This window comes from Armigeres subalbatus, chromosome 3 (genome assembly GCF_024139115.2).
Source record: "Armigeres subalbatus isolate Guangzhou_Male chromosome 3, GZ_Asu_2, whole genome shotgun sequence".
NCBI classification, from domain to species: Eukaryota; Metazoa; Arthropoda; class Insecta; order Diptera; family Culicidae; genus Armigeres; species Armigeres subalbatus.
The window spans coordinates 137,144,386-137,167,455 of NC_085141.1; the positions used below are offsets into that span (position 1 = coordinate 137,144,386).

At 45.5% G+C, this 23,070-nt stretch overlaps 1 protein-coding gene across 5 annotated transcripts in view; it reads left to right on the forward strand.

The window, feature by feature from the left end:
* The window catches only part of LOC134220370 (uncharacterized), a 1,038,156-nt gene that overhangs the window by 1,005,746 nt on the left and 9,340 nt on the right, over positions 1-23,070 (forward strand). For 4 of the 5 annotated variants that reach the window (XM_062699412.1, XM_062699413.1, XM_062699414.1 and 1 more), the window contains 4 exons: positions 2,531-2,675; positions 2,865-3,014; positions 15,172-15,349; positions 15,448-19,951. In XM_062699412.1, coding sequence (XP_062555396.1) covers positions 2,531-2,675; positions 2,865-3,014; positions 15,172-15,349; positions 15,448-18,413 — 3,439 coding nt within the window. In that variant the 3' untranslated portion in view covers positions 18,414-19,951. Of the gene's footprint in view, positions 1-2,530; positions 2,676-2,864; positions 3,015-15,171; positions 15,350-15,447; positions 19,952-23,070 lie in introns of those variants that run through there. The other variant, XR_009981878.1, reaches the window with a different exon arrangement.

Below are 23,070 nucleotides of genomic sequence, written 5' to 3' on the forward strand. Positions count from 1 at the left end.
GGCCTCCTAGGCGGAGACCTGAACAACCCACCTCTTGCGAAGGGGTTGTCGCCTACACTCCTACCACTAGCTCTATTTTTTTTATCTAATTGAAGAATTGACTTGGTTTTCCATTTTGGTCCCACGAGTTGCTCGTGAAAAGAGGTCCACTACGCCAGAGCCCAGCATGACGCGGTAAAGGACAATTACTGTGGAGGGTGCCCACAGGCTCCGTTAAAGGCCTAGCTCATTATTTCAACACCCCCCCCCCCCCCTGGCCATGCATCCCCTCGGCACGGGTCGCTTAACGCCTCAGGATTAGCGGTTAGGGACGATGGTCCCTTTGGTCGCACCCCCTCCCTCTAGCTGATGTCAGAAGGACCCAGGCTGCACTGCCAGCTAAGTACAAAACCCTTAGCTGGCGGTCGATTGTCATCGGAAGACCCGTGGAAGCGTGAGATTGGAACTTGTGAGGACCAGAGCTGTGTAGGTCGCTCCTGCCCAGATATCAACTCACCATTTCGCAGCCTCATATGTGTAAGGACATTAACGGGAACCTTCTAACAAACGAGCGTGAGGTGATCCAAAGGTGGCAGCAGCACTACGAAAAGCACCTGAATGGCGATATGGCAGAAAACGGTGGCGGTTTGGTAATGAACCTAGGAGCACGCGCGCAGGACATGCGACATCCGGATCCGAATCTTCAGGAAATCCAGGAGGAGATTGGCCGGCTGAAGAACAACAAAGCCCCTGGGGTTGACCAGCTACCAGGAGAGATATTTAAACACGGTGGTGAGGCACTGGCTAGAGCGCTGCACTAGGTCATTACCAAGATTTAGGAGGAGGAAGTTCTGCCGCAGGAGTGGATGGAAGGTGTCGTGTGTCCGATCTACAAAAAGGTCGATAAGCTGGATTGTAGCAACTACCGCGCAATCACATTGCTGAACGCCGCCTACAATTCACTCTCCCAAATTTTATGCCGTCGACTAGCACCAATTGCAATGGAGGCAGTATCAGGCGGGTTTTATGGGCGAACGCTCTACCACGAACCAGGTGTTCGCCATTTGCCAAGTACTGCAGAAATGCCGCGAAAACAACGTGCCCACAAATCATCTATTCATCAACTTCAAAGCCGCATATGATACAATTGATCGGGACCAGCTATGGCAACTAATGCACGAACACGGATTTCCGGATAAACTGACACGGTTGATCAAAGCGACGATGGATCGGTTGATGTGCGTAGTTCGAGTTTCATGGGCATTCTCGAGTCCATTCGAAACGCGCAGAGGGTTACGGCAAGGTGATGGTCTTTCGTGTCTACTATTCAACATCGCTTTGGAAGGGGTAATACAAAGAGCAGGGATTAAAACGAGTGATAAAATTTTCAATTAGTCCGTCCAGCTTTTTGGCTTCGCCGACGACATAGATATTATGGTACGTAACTTTGAGAAGATGGAATAAGCCTACATCAGACTGAAGAGGGAAGCTAAGCGGATCGGACTAGTCATCAACACGTCGAAGACGGAATACATGATAGGGAGAGGTTCAAGAGAAAACAATGTGAGCCACCCACCGCGAGTTTGCATCGGTGGTGACGAAATCGAGGTGGTAGAAGAATTTGTGTACTTGGGCTCACTGGTGACTACCGAAAATGATACCAGCAGAGAAATTCGGAGACGCATAGTGGCTGTAAATCGTACGTACATTGAACTCCGCAAGACGCTCCGATCGAATAGAGTTCGCCGCCGTACCGAACTGACAATTTACAAAACGCTCATTAGACCGGTAGTCCTCTACGGACACGAGACCTGGACGATGCTCGTGGAGGACCAACGCGCACTTGGAGTTTTCGAAAGGAAAGTGCTGCGTTACCATCCATCGGGCAAGGTGGATCGACCCTCCACAGACTGCGTGGTTGGCGACGTTTAGCCATGAGCGAGCCGAATGGAGTAGACTTTTATATACCGCACAGGCCACTTCGGCCTTAGTTTGAATAAATAAATAATAAATAATCTTGGCCGTGCATATGCACAGCACATGTTTCAAAATGGATAAATTGATATGAAATTGTTTGCTATCGTCTTGGTTTCCGTGAAGAATTAAACGGATTACGCTGTTTTAAATCGTGAGACTGGACTTTGTGTTAATTGTACACTGCATTAGTTGTACGAGAGTGAGTTCGATTTTAAAGTTTACCGGTATTTGGTAAATCAGCTCGGAAAACTTTTCAATACATATCGCGTCAGATATTTGTTTTGAGTGTCAAAAGGGCAAACCATTGTTGTCGGACATTTGTCGGCTTCGTTGACTTCTGAGATAAGTTATTGATTAAGTGCTCAATAATCAATACCATCTTTGATTAAACATTTAAAGTCCTCGATTTAGCCAAGTTAGAATTCATAATTGGAAAGTGTGACCTCTGGGCAAAACTGATTATTAATGGTTATCAAATCAAAAAAAAATTTAATTTTACAAAATAAAGACACGTTCAACATTAGTTTTTGAAAACACTCCTGCAATGTTTCCCTTTTACCATCTCTACTTCCAGACGAGAGTTTGGACTGGATCGTTTTGTGCCTGCTTCCTTGATCGACGGAATGAAACGCAAGGAGCTCCGACGCCTGCTGGGGCATTTCCTCAAACTTAACTCCCAGATGACGGGCTCGTCGACAAAAATGTTGACGCAATTACAGGTATGTCCGTCCGCGCGGCGGTTCGTCCGGCATCGACTGCCGGGTGCAGGAACAAACTTTCCGAATAGCTAATGTTAATTCTTGTTTGGCAGTTTGTTCGTTCGCCACACCAAATGCCACGGCGGCGCGACAACTTTTCCACTCACTAACGTATTTTCTTCTCTGTTTCCAAACTTTTCATCCTACCAGGCGAAAATTCATTATCTGGATATAATCTCCGGTCTGCCGAGCTACGGTGCGAAATGTTTCAGCACGAATCAGCGAGACGGCGTTGAACGGGTCCTGTTGGTTAGTCCTCGCTTCGGGCTCAGTCAGATAGCCGGCGTGCGAAACACGGTGGTAAGTGCGGGTGGAGTGGATATTATTGTTTTCCTTGCCATTTTTTGTCCTTGTACTAGCCGGATTTATTTCGAAGCTGACATGGCGCGTGTTTGTGACATCTACAGTGTTGATTTAAAGAATCAACAGACTCTGAATTTGTAGCATTGGGTTCTGGAACAAAGTGACGACTTTTGAAACTATTGTCGACTGAAATATTACATTTCATGATCAATGGTAATTGGTAACCAAACTAACATTTCATGTTAGTTTGCTATTGCAAACATTTGAAAAAAGAAACAATCTTCTGATCGGCTTATTTATGCCTAGTTTCCCTCTACTTACCTTTCCTAGTGCGATTGAAATTATCAACGACAGTGCAAATACCGATAAGCATGTTGACTATGATTAATGCTGTTAATATACAATATCCAAGATGTTTCAAGATCAATTATTGTAAAGTGTGTCTCATTAGGCACCGAAACCTATCAAAAAAAATATGTTTGTTGGGCAATAAGGTAACTAGTTTACACTTTAAACTAGTCAACATTTGAAATCTTACTTAATCCAAAACAGTACAGAAAAATGAAAATATCTCACTTTAAAGAACAATTTTAGTTCTAACAATGCCTACCCAATAATAAAAGTTACTTTTTCTTAGAATCTGTGTAGATGTAGACTAGAGGTAAATAACAGGAAGAAAAGTACTTTTATTGAATAGAAAATTATTATCAAATTATCCGAAAATTTGGGGCGCCTTTTAAAACGGCATATTTCATCGTTTAGGCATAGGGAGACGGAAAAGTCCAAATTTCAACCACTGTTACTAATCAATCAGTGAATAATCGCCATTGATTTTGCTATCAGTCTAAGGTAGTAAGGTAGTAATCACTGGATTGAAATTGTAGACTCCATTGCAGTTTGAGCAATCAAAGATCCCGCTTGCAATAACACCTATCCCAATGAAATTTTCAAAATGCATCTGCCGTGCCATCAACCATCAATTTCCAATTTTCGCCCAAGTAATTTTCCTAAACTTTGTCGGTCTCCTGAAACTAGGAAACAACATTAGTCTTTCCCATTTTGATCGAATGAAATTAAACGGCACATCATACAACCTCCCCCGAAGGAACCGATTGCGAACGCTTCGTAATTGACGGATCTGAGATTAGCATCCCATTTCCCCGCACTTCTAATCTGGAAAAGTTGCATCGTCTTGGTCTGGTAGAGACTTGCTGAGTGCGCCAGCTGCAGATTCAACTAGCTTTTAGAATGTTTTAATTGAGTTTTACCAAATGGGAAATCACTTCTCCTTCGCCCAGAGTGTAGCTTTTCAACTTTTAACATCTCAGACCGGTGCACTGCCTTTCAGCGTAATTTCTTACGATGAGTAGCTCAGATTCGTGGAGAACCTGCGAGTGCGTCGTCATGTGCGGCGAATATCCCGCAGCAAAATCCGAACTATGAATAGTCGTAAATTCTCATTAAATATTGGTTCGCTGATTTTCACGAGGCACTGGGGGACGTTAAGTGAAAGTTTCACATCTTTCGTGAGTCGTTATGCTGCTTTGCATTTAATTATACCTTGGAGTATGCCATGCAGCGAACTACGACGCAACGGTGTTGGATCAGACGGTGAAAATGTTGACTACGAAACTATCGGATAAAATTTACTACATTTGCCAGTACCGTTTTGTTTAATATTCCGTACATTTTATAATACAATTTTTGAACGCTAGGCTTCTAAAAAAGCTTCCGCACACGTGTTACAATTGACTTGAATTCAACTCAATTTTTTGTTGAATGTTCAGTTCAATCTGAATAATCGGTCATTCGTATAACGATGACTGTGATTGATAAATGACATAGCAAACCGGTACGTCAAAATCGTCATCGGTGACATGAACGCACAGGTAGGAAGGGAGGAAATGTATAGACCAGTCATCGGACCGGATAGTCTGCACACCGTATCGAATGACAACGGCCGACGATGCATAAACTTCGCAGCCTCCCGCGGAATGGTAGTCCGAAACACCTTCTTTCCCCGCAAGAATATCCACAAGGCCACAGGGAGATCACCTAACCAAGAAACGGAAAACCAAATCGACCACGTTCTAATCGACGGTAAATTCTTCTCCGACATCACGAACGACCGCACTAACCGCAGTGCGAATATTGAATCCGACCACTACCTCGTTGCAGTATGCCTGCGCTCAAAACTCTCGACGGTGTACAACACGCGTCGAAGTCGGACGCCGCGGCTTAACATTGGGCGGCTAAAAGATGGTAGACTAACCCATGAATACGCGCAACAGATGGAAGTGGCACTCCCAACAGAAGAGCAGCTAGGCGCAGCGTCTCTTGAAGATGGCTGGAGAGATATTTGATCCGCCATTGGTAGCACCGCAACCGCTGCACTTGGCACGGTGCCCCCGGATCAGAGAAACGACTGGTATGACGGCGAATGTGAGCAGTTAGTAGAAGAGAAGAATGCAGCATGGGCGAGATTGCTGCAACACCGCACGAGGGCGAACGAGGCACGATATAAACGGGCACGAAACAGACAAAACTCGATTTTCCAGAGGAAAAAGCGCCAGCAGGAAGATCGAGACCGTGAAGAGACGGAGCAACTGTACCGCGCTAATAACACACGAAAGTTCTATGAGAAGTTAAGCCGTTCACGTAAGGGCCACGTGCCACAGCCTGATATGTGTAAGGACATAAACGGGAACCTTCTTACAAACGAGTGTAAGGTGATCCAAAGGTGGTGGCAGAACTACGAAGAACAACTGAATGGCGATGTGGCAGACGACGAAGATGGTGGTTTGGTGATGGACCTGGGAGAACTCGCGCAGGACATAATTTTACCGGCTCCGGATCTCCAGGAAATCCAGGAGAAGATTGGCCGGCCGTAGAACAACAAAGCCCTTGGGGTTGATCAACTACCAGGAGAGCTATTTAAACACGGTGGTGAGGCACTGGCTAGAGCGCTGCCCTGGGTCATTACCAAGATTTTGCAGGAGGGAGTTTTGCCGCAGGAGTGGATGGAAGGTGTCGTGTGTCCCATCTACAAAAAGGGCGATAAGCTGGATTGTAGCAACTACCGCGCAATCACATTGCTGAACGCCGCCTACAAGGTACTCTCCCAAATTTTATGCCGTCGACTAGCACCAACTGCAAGGGAGTTCGTGGGGCAACACCAGGCGGGTTTTATGGGCGAACGCTCCACCACGGACCAGGTGTTCGCCATTCGCCAAGTACTGCAGAAATGCCGCGAATACTACGTGCCCACACAACATCTATTCATCGACTTCAAAGCCGCATATGATACAATCGATCGGGACCAGCTATGGCAGCTAATGCATGAACACGGATTTCCGGCCAAACTGACACGGTTGATCAAAGCGACGATGGATCGGGTGATGTGCGTAGTTCGAGTTTCAGGGGCATTCTCGAGTCCCTTCGAAACCCGCAGAGGGTTACGGCAAGGTGGTGGTCTTTCGTGTCTTTGAGAAGATGGAGGAAGCCTACATCAGACTGAAGAGGGAAGCTAAGCGGATCGGACTGGTCATCAACACGTCGAAGACGAAGTACATGATAGGGAGAGGATCAAGAGAAAACAATGTGAGCCACCCACCGCGAGTTTGCGTCGGTGCTGACGAAATCGTGGTGGTAGAAGAATTTGTGTACTTGGGCTCACTGGTGACTATCGAAAATGATACCAGCAGAGAAATTTGGAGACGCATAGTGGCTGTAAATCGTACGTACTTTGAACTCCGCAAGACGCTCCGATCGAATAGAGTTCGCCGCCGTACCGAACTGACAATTTACAAAACGCTCATTAGACCGGTAGTCCTCTACGGACACGAGACTGGACGATGCTCGTGGAGGACCAACGCGCACTTGGAGTTTTCGAAAGGAAAGTACTGCGTACCATTTATGGTGGGGTGCAGATGGCGGATGGTACGTGGAGGAGGCGAATGAACCACGAGTTGCATGAGCTGCTGGGAGAACCATCCATCGTTCACACTGCAAAAATCGGACGACTGTGGTGGGCCGGGCACGTAGCCAGGATGTCGGACAGTAACCCGGTGCAAATGGTTCTCGACAACGATCCGAGGGGCACAAGAAGGCGAGGTGCGTAGCGGGCAAGGTGGATCGATCAGGTGGAAGATGACTTGCGGAGTGCGGGCCCTCCGTAGACTGTGTGGTTGGCGACCTGTAGTCATGGACCAAGCCGAATGGAGATGTTCGGATACAACGAATTTGTCCCGACGAAACCCGGAGACGAGGAAAAAACCGCGTGTATTTCTTTACTTGAAAATATAACCCTTTTTTTACTTCTGTTCAACTTGAGAATTTATTTTACAATGAACACTAGAGAGAGAAAAACGAGGTCTGATGACAGTTTGGCGCAAGGTAGTTGCGCTGATGAGGTATGATGTAGTACTGGGGGGTTCGCACCGGAACATTCTCCCCGCCTTGAGGCCATATGGCTCAATCCGATGTTATGACGCAGATCTTCTGAACAGGGCGCTGGTATTCGGTCTGGCCCCTTCGTAAGGTCACAGTTCTAACGATTCCCGATGGGTCCGGATGAAGCCTTACAATTCGCGCCAACTCCCAATGAGCCGGCGGTAGATTTTCGTTTTTAATCAACACCAACTGGTTCTCCTTCACGTTTTGCTTCGTAATACGCCACTTCGCACGTGGCTGTAAGGTAGCTACTAGAGTGGGGCGTCATGGTCATTTTTTCAAATCAATGGTTTTTCGAAGCCATTCTGGGTCCTGAACAACTGTGCAGAATTTGGGACCGATTGGTTGCTTCCTCGCTTTCCGCATCGCGTTTAAAGTTGGATGGAAATTAGTATGGGAGAACGTGTTTTTTGCATGTCTACTACTAGAGGTTTCAGTTCATCGTAAACCAAGTGGCACATTACGTTAAAGTATAACCCAAAGGATGCCGAAAAACTTTGCTGAAGAAGGCACGTTGCTTGAACGTCTACGAAAAAAGTTATAACGCTTCGAACATTGAGTGTTCAAACCATATGCAAAAAATCGTTTATTCTGCCAGCACTGCCGTACTACGTAGACCAATAATTTAACTGAGTGTTACTTCAAAATAATTGATCTTCTAGGGCTATTGAGCTAATGGGAGCTATCCGGAATTATTTCACAAAGAAAAAAATCCGACAAGAAAGAAGATGAGTGTTGCCCTTCTAGAACCATAGGTTGTCCGGTAGTGCTGGCAGAAACATTGATTTCTTGCATATGGTTTGAACAATCAATTTTCGAAACGTAATAACATTTTTTGTAGACCTTTCAGCTACGTACCTTCTTCGGCAAAGTCTTTCGGCATCTTCCAGACTATATGCTAACGTATTGAGTCACGTGATTGATGATAAATTGAAGCCGCTATGAGCAAAAATGTTTAAAAGTACGTTTTCCCATACTAATCTCCATGTAAATTTAAAACGCGATGCGGCATGCGATGTTGCAACCAATCGAGCCCATATTTTGCACCGTTGGTTGGGGTCCCAAAACGTTTCAGAAAAACCTTGATCTCACTTGATCGGACGAAGTTTGCGTTTTTCCATACAACTGCGCCCCACTCTAGTAGCTACATACTCCTCACGCCATCGCTTCCATATCTCTTCACTATATTTCTGCAATGCTTGCCACTTATCTAGACGATTGGTTGGGATGTGCCGCAGTCCAGGTTCTGGTATTAGATTCAATGGCTGCCCTACCAGGAGATGGCCTGGCGTTAAGGCCTCGTAACTATCCGGGTTGCTGGAAAGAGTGCAGAGTGGCCTGGAGTTAAGGCAGACCTCTACCTGGATAAGAATAGTAGTAAACTCTTCGAAGGTGATGAAAGCATTGCTCGAAAGGTCACTGGCAGCCTCCAAGTGGACCGCCTTGGTCGACATACAGACAAACACTGCCATGTAACCCTTGGATGTTTTGACTCCTCGGACGCACATTGCATGCACAGATAGAAAAATCCATTGAAATTTACGCTAAAGATTGTGCACATAAAAGGAACGCCATTATTAGCTTAATTCCACACGTGATATAGCCTAAATGTATACAATATTTGACGTGAATCGTCAATATTGCTTGCAAGTTGTAGGAAGCGGTCCATTTCCGCGTAGAATAGTGTAAATTTCCGCATCTCAAGTTTTACGCGCTGTTTACTTTTGATTATTTTTTCTGTGTGGATCTTAAAAGGACCAGCATAATCCACGCCAACGCTGCCCATAAGCTGACTGGCAGTTTGCCCCTTCAGCCTCACACATCGAACGCAGTCCTGAACTACACGACGTACCGCTGTCTGTAGTCCAACTATCCAGTACTGTTGGTTCACTGTAGCTATCAGTAGCGTTGGTCCCGCATGTAGGTTCTGCAGATGAAGTTCCTTAAGTAAAAGCTCCGTCAATCTATGATCACGTGGGATTATGATAGGATGTTTAACGTCGAACGAGTAAGTTGAGTTTTGGAGCCGTCCACCCACGCGCATCGTTCCATTGTCGTCCAAGAATGGGTGTAGCCCTGCTAGTCTGTTCTTGGCCGGCAACTCCCTTCCTTTAGCTAGCAGTTCTAGTTCTTGCTTGTAGACGTCAAATTGTGCCGCTCTCGCCAATTGCGTTCTAGCTGCATAGAGTTCACTTGGTGTTAATGCTGATTCCGCTCGACTTCCCCTTGCTGCTTGAAGAAATCGTTTCACATACGCTAAGGCACGCACGACCAAACCGTAGCTGGAACGTCGGCTAAGTAGTTGTCGCTCGATATCGTAATTGCTTCTAATGTACATCGGGGTAATATGTAACGCCTTGAGTTTGCGTACTTCAAGATGATCTTCATCGACGACTGGTTCGTAGGGTTCAATCTTATAGAATTCTTGATCCATGTGCAGCCACTCCGGTCCCTTAAACCAAAGTTCGAAAGACACGAATTCTTCAGGAGAAAGGCCACGAGACGCGCAGTCTGCAGGGTTATCTTGGCTGCTGACATGATTCCAACACTCACGAGGCAGAAATTCGAGTATTGTGGAAGTGCGATTGGCGACATAGGTCTTCCACTTACGGGGGTGGGAAGACAACCACTGAAGCACAATAGTGCTGTCTGTCCATGCCCAATGTTTCACTGTGAGGTGAGGGAGTGCTTGGGTAATTCGCATCATGAGTTCTGTCAATAGCACCGCTGCGTTTAATTCCAAGCGTGGCAACGAAACTTGTTTGATGGGGGCCACTCTGGTTTTGGCGGCGACAAGGTTCACAAAAATGTTTCCAGCTTCATCCCTCGCTCGGCTGTATACTGCCGCACTATACGCCATTTCCGACGCATCTGAAAATCCGTGCAATTCCAGTGTGTCGTGGAAATTAACTATGAACCGTGAGACTCGGATTCGCTCCAAAAGGTGCAGGCCTTCCTTGATCTCCTTACATGGTCCCTCGACTGTCGCGGGTAAGGGATCATCCCACGATACTTCGCTCAACCACAGTTGTTGAAAAATGATTTTGATTTTCACTATAACCGGAGACAACCACCCGTACGGATCAAAGAGCCGCGATGAGTCCGAGAGTAATTGTCTTTTAGTATTTACGCTGTCCACTGAAAGGCTGACCTTGAAGGAAAACACGTCTTCGGTAGGCAGCCAGTTAATGCCAAGAGCCTTGATTGCATCCGGCTGCTCGGCAAGTTTCATCACTACTGGTTCTTGTACCACGCATTCACCTTCTCTCAGCAGCTCTGGTCGATTGGATGTCCATTTCCGTAAATTGAATCCCGCGGAACTCAGGATCTCACAAACTTGATTTTTCAGGTTTCTTGCTTCGTTGATATTCTTCGCTCCAGATAAAAAGTCGTCCATGTCGAGTACTATCTTCAGAGCAGCTACTGGATACAAAGATTCGTAATTCCTTGCTGCTTCCCGCATAGCTTGAATTGCTAGATACGATGCAGGCTTCGTGCCGTATGTGACGGTGCAAAGTCGGAAATGCTTGATGGGTTCATCGGGGTCTCCCCGCCATACCACTCGTTGATAGTTTCTGTCTAGCGGATGAACCCAGACTTGGCGAAACATCTTTTCCGCGTCTGCTGCGAATGCGACTTCATTTGATCGGAAGCGCAGATGAACATCGAAAAGTTCCTGATTCACATTCGGTCCGGCTAAGAGCCGGTCGTTGAGGGAAACACCTGATCCTGTTCCCAGAATTGTCGCAATGTGCGATTGATGTCCACCTCCGCATGTAGGTTTATTATGGAGAAATTGCTTGGAACACCTGCTGTGTAAATGGATTGATTACCGCACACGATCCAGCCGAAAACCGTATTCTGAGCAACGGGGGTACCGAATTCGTCCTTGACTTGCCCGGGTTGGAGAATGGCAAGAAAGACATCCGAACCCAGGATGATGTCTACTGGTCCCGGTAGATTGTAAGCCGGATCCGCCAGAGCATCTCTGATCTCCTTCTGCAATAACTTCGAATTTGACTGCACACGCTGTGCAGGGAGCGTTGACGTTAGCTTGCCCATTACGAATGCACTGGTTTGCAGAATCACGGTGTTGTTACATCGGTTAGCCATAGCAAGCTTCACAATTCCTCGGGTTGTCCCCGCAGGCTGCTGCGCAAGTCCAGAGACTGCAATCTTCCCGCTTGAGCGCGGAATGCCGAGTTTGTTTACACAGGCTTCGGTGATTAGTGATGCACCAGAGCCGGAATCGATCAGAGCACGGAACTTCATAAATTTACCACCAGCAGATCTTATGTTGATTAACGCTGTTGGTAAGATGAACATCTCCTTCAGTGGTTCTGGTACCTGAACCACTAGCGAATTGACCGTTCCTTCCGGTGACTGTGGGAATTGCATCGGGTTCCCAATTTGCTCTTCTTGCTGCCCTTCGGAATCATGTGCCTTCGAACACAGCAGAGTGTGGTGCCGCTGCTTGCAACCCACAGTGCGGCATACCGATTTTGAACCACAGTTCTTCACTGAATGTGAAGGACGAAGGCAATTATAGCACAACCTTGATTTTTGCACTAGTTCACGTTTACACTGTAAGTCCATCTTTTTGAAATCATCACACAAATAAATCGGATGCTCACTAGAGCATTTCGCGCACTTTTTTATCGCTGCATTCCCTGTTGCCGTATGAAGCGACTGCATCCTTTTCTCTGTTTGGACAGTTTTCTTTCCTGGATCCTTCCGCTGACCATCCGCTGATGCTTTCTTGGAGAACGCCATACAGGTTTCCAGTGCATCGCACCGATTATCCAAAAACTTCAAAAACTCCTGGTACGATGGATTCTCCACGTCGATAATCTTTGGACCCATAAGGATCGGGTGTGCTTATCCAGTTTGTCTAGCAACAAGTGGATCAACCACAGATCGCGTGTGTTGTACTCTTCTCCCAAAGCGTTTAGTTGCCAGACTACTTCGTCCGAAGTAGTTACTAGCTTGCGCAGATTTTCGGATCTAGCATTGCCAACCGCCGGCTGCTCGATAAAATCACGAACAAGCGCGAAGACGGTGTACTTCTTCTTGTCGTAGAAATTCGAGAGTGTCTCCCACGCTTCCTTGTAGTTGGCGTCTGATATTGCAAAGGAATTCACTAGACGCTTCGCATCGCCGCTCAGATATGACACTAAATATTGCAGCTTTAACGAATCTCGCAAATCTTGCCTTACGTGGATTGTCTGCTTAAATATATCCTTGAAGGATCTCCAATTCTTGCGATCACCATCGAACATTGGCACGTTAATTGCAGGAAGCCGCACATTTGCGAATGGTGCATGATTCGACACCTGATCGCCTCCGATAGGATCGACACTATTGTTTACATTTCTTCCGCCACCTGTTGTTTGTTGCAGCATCATCGTTCGCTGGGTTTCCAATAGCATTTGCATCGCCTCTCGTAGATCCCTGCTGGATCCTGCCACCGATCGATAGCTGCCGGAGGAACTCTTATGTGAGCTGCTGGATTCATCTACATCTTCTCCTTGTCGGGAAAGGTATCGCTCGAAGGTGTCTTTTGCACGGTAGAAATGTAAGTTGAATTCCTCACGAAAATTATGCACTGAGGCAATTGCTTCCATGTCGGGTTGATTCTCCTCTATCTCGCTTTGTGTCTCACGAAACTTTCGGGCAAGCTCCCTGAGCTGTTCGAGCCGATCCAATACTTCTCCCTGTGATGCGTTTCGTTCTTGAAGTTTTTCGGCTGCTGCCAGCTCCCACTTCACTTGCACAAGCTGTGCATTCCTACGACCGATCAAATTATCCATACCGATTCGCAACGTAATCCGATAAAGAAGGACCAAAAACTGTTCGGATACAACGAAACTGTCCCGACGAAACCCGGAGACGAGGAAAAAACCGCGTGTATTTCTTTACTTGAAAATATAACCCTTTTTTTACTTCTGTTCAACTTGAGAATTTATTTTACAATGAACACTAGAGAGAGAAAAACGAGGTCTGATGACAGTTTGGCGCAAGGTAGTTGCGCTGATGAGGTATGATGTAGTACTGGGGGGTTCGCACCGGAACAGGAGAAGACTCTTATATACCGCACAGGCCACTTCGGCCTTAGGCGCTGATGAGGTATGATGTAGTACTGGGGGGTTCGCACCGGAACAGGAGAAGACTCTTATATACCGCACAGGCCACTTCGGCCTTAGTCTGAATAAATAATGATAATGATAAAACATAATGTTAATTTTCATTTGGCATAAAATGTTTGATGGTTTCAATTCGAACGGCTTTCATACAAGCAATGCGGTACGACTTGCAAACAACATATTACGACTGATAAGTGCTGGTAAAAGCGTGGAATGCAATGTAGGGATTTACAATCTATAGTTGCTAACGAAATCCTGATATCCTACAGATTGTAACTGGAAAGAATCATGACAATTGGACTAAATACACATGAGATATATCGGGGCAAAGTTGCCGCTCCACGCTTGTGGCAGGGATTGGCACTTGCAGTTTTAAAGTATCTATATCCCTTGCGTAATGGGGATTTATTTCATTTCCGTAACATGAAACCACGAATCCGTCCTATTGTTGTAGAACGCCGTAAAAAGCCATCAGAATCAATAAAAGTACTCGATTCTCCTGCAAAAATGTACAACAAGTAATGATAACCGTCGGAGCTGAGCAGACCCAAAAATAAGCAATACCAGCGCCGGCCGTGTCCGAATGCAGGTCAATTAAGGAATAGGTAGGAAACTGTTGACGTGATACTCGCTTTGATAGAAGCCGACGAGTCATCTGCACTTCCACGAGAAATCACTGGGATGTTGGATATATGGGGTAGGGAGTGTGGCAGGGTTCGTTTTGGTAAACGGTCTGCCGTGTATAGCGTGTAGTTTAATTTAAAACAACAACAAAATCGAACGAACGCTAATTATTTAAATTTTCGACCGCACTACACAACTCGATGCGAACTAAATTTTCTCTTTCTGATCAATTTACTCTCCCGCACAATGCAGAACAAAATTTCGGTGACCGGCCGATTGTTTTACTTTTCGCACAAAGCAGAACTGAATTTCGATAACCAGCTGATCGCTTTGCTTACTGGAGAAACACGACTGGACAAGAAACCAACTTTCACTTTCTCCGTAGTAACGATAGTAATGATAACCGTCGGAGCTGCAGATAAAGTCTAAAGTGGAATAATTGTAACAAAAGTGAGTGATGAAAATAGAACAATTCGACAACTGATATCTGTACAGTCGGTAGCCTACAAATGTAGGGTAATTATGATGATCCGTTCGACCCGTTTCGGAAAGCTAGACTTGCCTAGTATAACTGGATCCAAGATGAAAACGAGAGACAAGAATTGACTGCAGAAAATTTAATCAAAATAGCATGAATATTGCTATAGATGAAATTTTCTTTTATTGAGGCTCGTGGCTCTGCAAATTGTTATACAGGATTGACCCTTTAAATAACGAAATGAATAAAAAAAAGCTTTTCAATCATTGCGCATTTTATTTTCGTCAATAAGAAAGAGGCACCTAATGAAGGTTTTGCGGCTCTATGTATGAGAAATGGTACATCCTTAAAACAGGCTTTGGGACAAAGCGTTCCTTATTTTTTATTTACTTTTTTACATCTTATCAAACAGCAAATATTAATTGAAATTATCTTCTTGCTTCACCTTTATTTCCAGCCGCAACCAATTTGCAACCTAGAAGATCTAACCCGCGTCGTCGTGACCAGAGACGACGACATCTCCAACACAGTAACAGTGTTCATAAGCCCCGATCGGGTAATCAACTTCTCGATGGAAGATCGAGACGCATGTGAATTCGCCATCGTCCTAGCCGGATATTACAGACTAATGGCCGGTAAGGGTTTCTTTTTGACGTAACACAACAAACGTTTTAATCCATTTGGACGGGCTATCCCGGTAACCCATTCCAAAATTATATTTGTATCATTCCAGGTAAGGATCTTCCTCTAGAGCTGGAGCGTGAAACCACGGTGGAAGAGCTCGCTCCGCCCTACGTTTCGCAGCACACAGTACTCCATGCCAACTGGAGTTATCTTCCCTCGGAGAAGCAAACCCACAGTATGGCCTTCCTGATGCCGCCGCCATATCATTCCTCCAAGGCGGTGTATATTCCTTCGAAATCGGAATCCGATTGCGATCGGAACATGAACAACACCCTCACGTCGAACAAGAATCTCAAGCTGACGGGGCATGACGAGTATGGTTTCGAACTGCACAACCCGCGAGTGTCCAGGGACGGGTTAGAACGAGCCGCTGGTGGAGCTTTAAAGCAAAACATGTCCGAGGCTCGCAACGAGGAAGTCCTACGGAGGGTCGCCGAGATGCAGAAAATGGTGGAGAATTCGGAACGATATCTTAACGAGCACGGAGAGTACTGTCACGAGTTTGATGTACGACCAGGCAAGTTGAACCTCTGGAGGGAGACTTCCGTTGATGTGGAAAGTGACTGCGAAAGCTTGAACAGTAGTAAACAGTCATCGAACGAAGATGCCCCGGGAGTCCTGCGACATAGTGACTCGCTTACTTTACTCTCTGAAACAATAAACCAAGGGCTAGATGGTATTGCAAAGGGGCTTAACTCGATCTACACTGCGCCTTTTAGTGAAGTAAACGGACGACTGGACAATACTTCTACGCAAAACACACCTAAGAGTCAACGTAAGATGCAAGGCCTCAGTCAAATTCTAAGTGATCTTCAAGCACTTGGAAACGATTTATCGCAAAGTGAAAGTGATTCGGAGTCATTGTACACTCCAAACAGTTCCCCAATTCATAATAAAAATGCAAACCAGATGCCTCAAACTAGCCTAAGAAACAAAACTCTTCGAACAAGCTTCGGTCTTCACAGCCCGGACAGTTCGATTCTTGGTTGTGATACAAAAGATATGAATCTGAAGGAATACCTCCGTCAGCTCAAAGAAGCCAGTAGTGGAGACAGTGACGGAAATACAGATCTAGCAGCTAAGAAGATTGCAGAGTTATACGGATACGAAATCGGCGATGATACGATCATTGAAACCGATCCAGACATAATTGATTTGCGTTCGATTCCGCCTCCTCAAACTCCTGACGAGTTGGATAACCTGAATGTGTTGAACGTGCCTCCTACAGGATTTGATGATGGCTCAAACTCTGCCATAGCATCCTCCATTGAGCCGAACCTCCCCGCCGTTGACGCTGTCGTCGGTGATCTCGAAGAGTTCCTCAAAAAGGTAACGATAGAACCCCCAACAAAAAAGATCACCCCAGCTGTAGAATTAACCCCGGAGGAGATCCTCTCATACATCATTCCTCCACCACCGGGCCTAGCCGATTCCGAACCAGGCACGATTCAAACCAAACCACCAGCACTGAAAACCAACCTTCCCAGCATCCAGCAGCTATCGAACAACAACACTACCAACACCAAGAACCTCAACCACGGCGAGCTGCCAGTTCCAAGGCCTAGAGTAAACACCGAAACCAACTCCATCAATCTGCTGGCTAAGTATGACAAATCCAGATTCGAAGTCTATTATCCTCCCGAAATGAGAGAGCAAAAGACCACCGAATACGACCTGTACAGTAACAGCGAGGCGGCTAACGCCAACAAATCAACGACGCATTCTGAGAAAACCAACGGTCATGTCATCGAATACCCAACCGTAGATAGGAAAGGCCCTTTCTCATGCTGTACAAAAACGAAGAAAGAAAAGACTGAAGAAACCCCGGACCAACAAACATCCAATGGGGAACCCAATCGTGAATCCCTTGCGCTTCCCCCCAAACGATGTCCACATACTCCCGAAAAAAGTCCTCCGCCTGATCGACCTCCAAAAAGCGCCGAACTTCAACTCAAACTTAACTCTCCGGTTCGCTCTCCTAACTATGCGAAAACAAACGGCAATAATGGAAACTACTACGAAATGGATCCCCCTTCGCTACCACCGCGATTCGAAAAACAATCCACCTCTCCTCCTCCGGTAGCCCTTTCAACCCTGCCCCCAAAGAAACCTCCTCTACCGCCCGTCCCTCAAAAACCCTGCATCCGTAGTCCTGTTCCTATTCTCAAAAATCCCATCACATACACTCTATCGACCTCAGCCAACAACTCCCCCATCCGAACGGCTGGCATCGGTTCGCCCCACTTACACCGCAATCCAAACTGTTATAGGGAAATTGAGCGAGCCTTCAACCGTGATGATCTCTCGGACAAGTTGTCTCCGGTAGCGCATTCACTGTCACCAACACCAGTCAACCGCCAGAACGGGCACTACCGCTCCCACAGCGACTGCCCGCCAGTTTGTCTGCAGAATCCTTGCGCAGAGATGAAGCCCCAACTATCGCTGCTGTGTTCGCCCCAAATGTCCCGCAAGACCAACTTCAGCCACCCGGGCAGTCCCATCCTTTCGAACAAAAATGGCCACGTCCTGAACGTGGACACGCTGATGTCGAAAACGGACGTAGCTATGGCCGGTCTGCTCGTCAAATTGGACCAGGTGGCGGCGATGTGTTCCGCCGCGCAAACCGCCGGCGGCGGAACCAGCATCGACGAAGAAAAGTTCCAACATGCCAAAGACGAGCTTACCGACCAGTCGCTGCATCTGGTCACGTCTTCCAAACACCTGGTGGTGTCGATGTCCGACGTCAATCTAACCAACCTGCCGGAACATCTGACGGCGTGTCTGTCGTCGCTGCGCAGAATCACCGAACTGGCGCAGGACCTGACGCGCTATACTTCGGCACCGCTGCAAACCCGCAACATCGTGCTCAAGATCCACGACGTGGCGTCCAGCTTTCGGGAGCTGGCGTGCGTGCGAGTTGGACCGCAGGGAGCGGGACAGCTGGCACTGCATGCCGAGTGCTTGGCGAACGTGCTGGCCACGCTGCTGCGGAGTTTGCGGGTTTTCTCCCCATAGGGGTACGCCGACAGTAGCGGTGGGGAGGACAATTGCTGCTTTGTTTGTAAATAGGTTTAAGGTAAGACTTGTTTGTTAAGTTATTAGCGGGTAAGTTGTTTTGAATACTGGATACTCATTCTGTTGATGAAGTTCTAAGTAAGAGCGTCATATTGAGTTACATTAATTAAATGTTATTTATTAGAGTTTTAGATGCGTTGATTATATCAGATCTGTTGTATAAATATACTAATTTTGGTTTGGTTCACTTACGTCAGATAGGGTGGCAAAGTACTGCAACGTATCTCGAACGATCAGTTTTCAATTGGCTCGTTGAATCTGTAAGAATTTCCAGAATCAAGTTTTAAAATGAATTATTATTCCCTAGATAGCAGACACTAAACTTTGCATGGTATGATTGAACCTGATTGAACGAGTTATCATCAATGAGCTACACTTCACTAAGGTGGCGCAGAACAGCACTGCGTGCACTAGTTGTCTCTTTTACTCACCTGCCGATGCTGGGACCACTTTCCGATGCCGATGGATGCTGAGCCGCTCCCCGCAGAATCTCGAACAAAATGGATCGTGCGCGAGGGAAAGCAGCTTTCTACTATCTACATAATATTTGCACCCATAATGGAACGTACACACGGTCAAGCAGTTTGACCAACATTGACTCCACCTCTCGTTTATTCAAACATCCATAAAGTTTTACCAACAGCGGCACGAACAATCAATTTATTCGACCAACAATATCACACACGAACGACCGAAGCGCCAACTTGAGCACCAACCATCAACAAATATATGGGGGTTTGTGCAACTTCACTACAAATTCTCAAACATGTTCGGCGAAACTTGACTCCACCCCCGACAACTCAAACCAAAATCAAACCGTTTTATTTTTTTCCAACCGGGCCGCCAACTGTCAAATGGTTGTTCGAACAACTTCACACACGTTCAAACAAAGCAGCAACTGAAGCGTTTTCTTGGGGGCGGAGTCAATGTTCGTCGAACTGCTTGACTGGTGTGTACGTTGCATAACGATTAACAAAAAGGCGGGGCTGATGGTCTCACTTTTTTGGATACCAGAAAGCTGCTTTCCCGCGCGCGCAAGCCATTCCGCAGAGAGCGGTTTTAGCATTGGCTGATGATCGTCGACGTGGTTGCTGAAGAGAATTTATTTTCGTCGTTGGCGTCGATGGCGCACCAAACTTCACCTCAACAATAGCGTCTGCTGCAATTTAGCGGTAATACATCGTGTGGTCGTCGAGCAGCAGATCTCAAGTGAAATTTTCTCGCAAGTTGTAAACTAATGGTTGGAAAGATGCATTGGTTTAAAGCAAATCTGTCCTTATCAGGGTCAAATTTAGATAAAGAGAGAGTGAAAGCAATCCGGACAGTACAGATGTTTGAAAAATCACATTCAGAGTGGACGCAACGTAGGCGCCTTTTGTTATTTTGTAGCAAATCATCAAGATTGTGATTTTTGGCAACAGCACTAAAGTGGAATTTTAGCCTGCAGACTGCTGCAGAAAAAAAAATATTCGCAGGGATGGCGTCTGTAGCAATTCAGCGGAAAATACAGTGAGTCCAAAAAGTATTCGTCTAGCTGTGTGTTTTCTAGAAAATGTCAAAGATAGAATCTAGTAAGCTCAAAAAAATAAAACTATCGATTATATGTGTAACAAATTAATCAATTCATCTTTATTGTTAAAAATCAAACAGAAAAATAAAATAACAACAAAAACAAAGGTAACAAAACATAACAATTCATTACATACGGACTCAAAAAGTATTCGTCTATTCATGTTTTGCTCGCTTTTGAAACGAAAACAGGAGTTGTAGAATGGAATTCAATATTTCGTTGGATTCCCCTGTGTATCTATGACGGGCTGTAGTTCTTGTGGCATGGAACTGACCAAATTAGCCGTAATGGGGGACGGAATATTCTTCCATTCTTCTTTCAACACTAATTTCAATTCGTTGTTGTTGGAAATATGACTTTCACGAATTTCACGAAAAGTTTGTCGTCCAGAACCTTCCAATGGAGTTAAATTGGATTCATATCTGGGCTCTGAGGAGGCGTTTTGAGTTAATTAGGGTTTTATAGAGTAGCTACAGCTTAGTACTTTGGGCTATGTGCTCGAGATAATTATCACCCCGTAAGATGTATTTTCCCTGTAAGCCTAATTTCTCAGCACTGGCGTTCAAATTTTCTTTCAAAATGCGGATGAACATTTTGTGATACATAATTCCTTCAATAATGTGAAATTTTCCCACACCGGTTGCGCTCAAGCACCTCAGAGACCATGACGGAGCCCTCACCATGCTTTACTGCTCAAAAGAGATTCTACGGCTGTATCTCAATTTGATCCAAATATGCTGTACTTGCTTTCGTCAGATAACATGACTTGATTCCGAAAGTCATCCTTCTTCCAGCGATATTTTTAGCTGAAATCGAGCTGTTTCTGATAATTTGATGGTTCACTTGAATTTTGTTCAGTGATACTCGCCCATTATGCCCATACTTTTCACAGGCATTTCAGTTCGTATTGATTCATATCTGAGCACTTCTTCTCTCAAACTCACTTGCCTATATGGGTGAACTCGTTTTTAGGGTTTTTTTTTTTATTTTCCGCACAATAAATCGCTCATCGTTATCAGTTTACCATCGCTGACGACCACTCTGTTATTTGTTTTGATAGATTTTTGTGGCGCTGATGCGATCAATCACCAATTAAATGGTTGAATTCTTGCTACCCTTGGTCTACCCACATTTCTTGCAAAGTCATAAGTCAACTTGCACTTATTATGCAGGCGTAGAATAAGTTATAGTTTTTTCATTGGGACTCATCTTTTTACTTTCCCTACCCATGGTGCTACTATTTTCCGCGCCAAGTTCAAACAAAACAAAAACATTATTTAATCTGTCATTGAGTATTGACAAAAATGTTACTAGACATCACTATAGTGTGCTAGTGTAACAACATGCGAATAAATCTATTATATTCATGTTTCACTCGATTATTTTCTGAATAGACGAATACTTTTTGAGCGAGCGAAATTGACGAAATTTAGATATTCTGTACATACCAGAAAATGTAATTGAAATTTCTATTTGTTTGTAAATAATAATCATGTGTTGATAAGTTTTCTACCAAATTTAGAACAAAGTTTTTTGATTTAACTTCTATCGCGCCTAAGTTTCACATTTTACTAAAAAATATGCAGCTAGACGAATACTTTTTGGACCCACTGTGGTCAAATCATCGTGGTGCTTAAAATTACCGATTAATTTCCAACAATACTCCTTTCTAGTCACTAACAACATAAAAACGAGTCAGAATTTTGCGACAAAATTTCACTTATTTATTTCTTCATCAGCCTAAGGGTGGAGTCAAGGGAGGGGTAGCCTAACCAAGATACATTTTTTTTAATATGGCATAATTTGCTTCCATGAGTCGATATCGAGTCGAGACTTGAAACCCTCTTTTCGAGAGGCTCGGAGCTCTTCTTTAAACCAGCCCTCTTTCAAGTGGTTCGGAAGCCCATTTTCTAAAGGTTCGGAAGCCCTTTTTCAGAAGAGTTGGAAGCCCCTTTTCAAGTAGTACGGAAACTTTCTTTCGAGGGCTCGGAATTCTTCCTTCGAGAAGCTTGGAAGCCTACTTTCAAAAGGCTCAGCAACGTAATTTCAAGAGGCTCAAAAGACCCCTTTCATGAAGCTCGAAAGCCTTCACAAGTGGCTCGGAAGCCTATTTTCAAAAAGGTCAGAAGCCCAGTTTCAGGAGGCTCGGAAGGTCCCTTTTCGAGAGAGTTGGAAGCCCCCTTTCAAGAGACTCGGAAGCCCATTTCAAATGGCTAGGAAACTCGGAATTCTTTCAAGAAGCTTGGAAGCCTACTTTCAAACGGCTCAGAAACGTATTTCTAGATGATCAATGCTCGGAAGCACCCTTTTAAGAGGTTCAGAAACTTCCTTTCGAGGGGCTCGGAATTCTTCTTTCAGCCAGCCCTCTTTGAAGTGGTGCGGAAGCCTCTTTTCAAAAGAGTCGGAAGCACCCTTTTCAAGAGGGTTAGAAGCCCCCTTTCAAGAGATTCGAAAGTCCCCTTTCAAAAAGAAACCCTCTTTCAAAAGGGTTGGAATCCCTCTTCCAAAAGACCCAGGATTCCTCTTTCAAGAGGCTCGGAAGCTCGCTTTCAAGTGGCTCGGAAACCCTATCGAGTGGCTCCGAATTCTGCTTTCAAGAAGCTTGGAAGCCTACTTTCAAAGGGCTCAGCAACGTCATTTTAAGATAATCGAAACCTCCTTTCAAGAGGCTTGATAGACCTCTTTCATTAAACTCGGAAACCTCCCTTCGAGGGGCTCAGTATTCTTTTTTTCAGCCAGCCCCCTTTCAAGAGGCTCGGAAACTTCCTTTGGAGGGGCTCGGAATTCTTCCTTCGAGAAGCTTAGAAGCCTACTTTCAGAAACGTCATATCAAGATGCCCAAAGCGTCATTTCAAGAGACTCGAAAGACCCCTTTCATGAGTCTCGGAAGCCCCTTTTAAGAGGCTCAGAAACCTCCATTCGAGGAGCTCAGAATTCTTTTAGCCAACCCCTACGAGTGGCTTGGAAGCCTCTTTTCAAAAGTGTCGGAAGCCCAGTTTCAAAAGGCTCGGAAGGCCACTTTCCAAG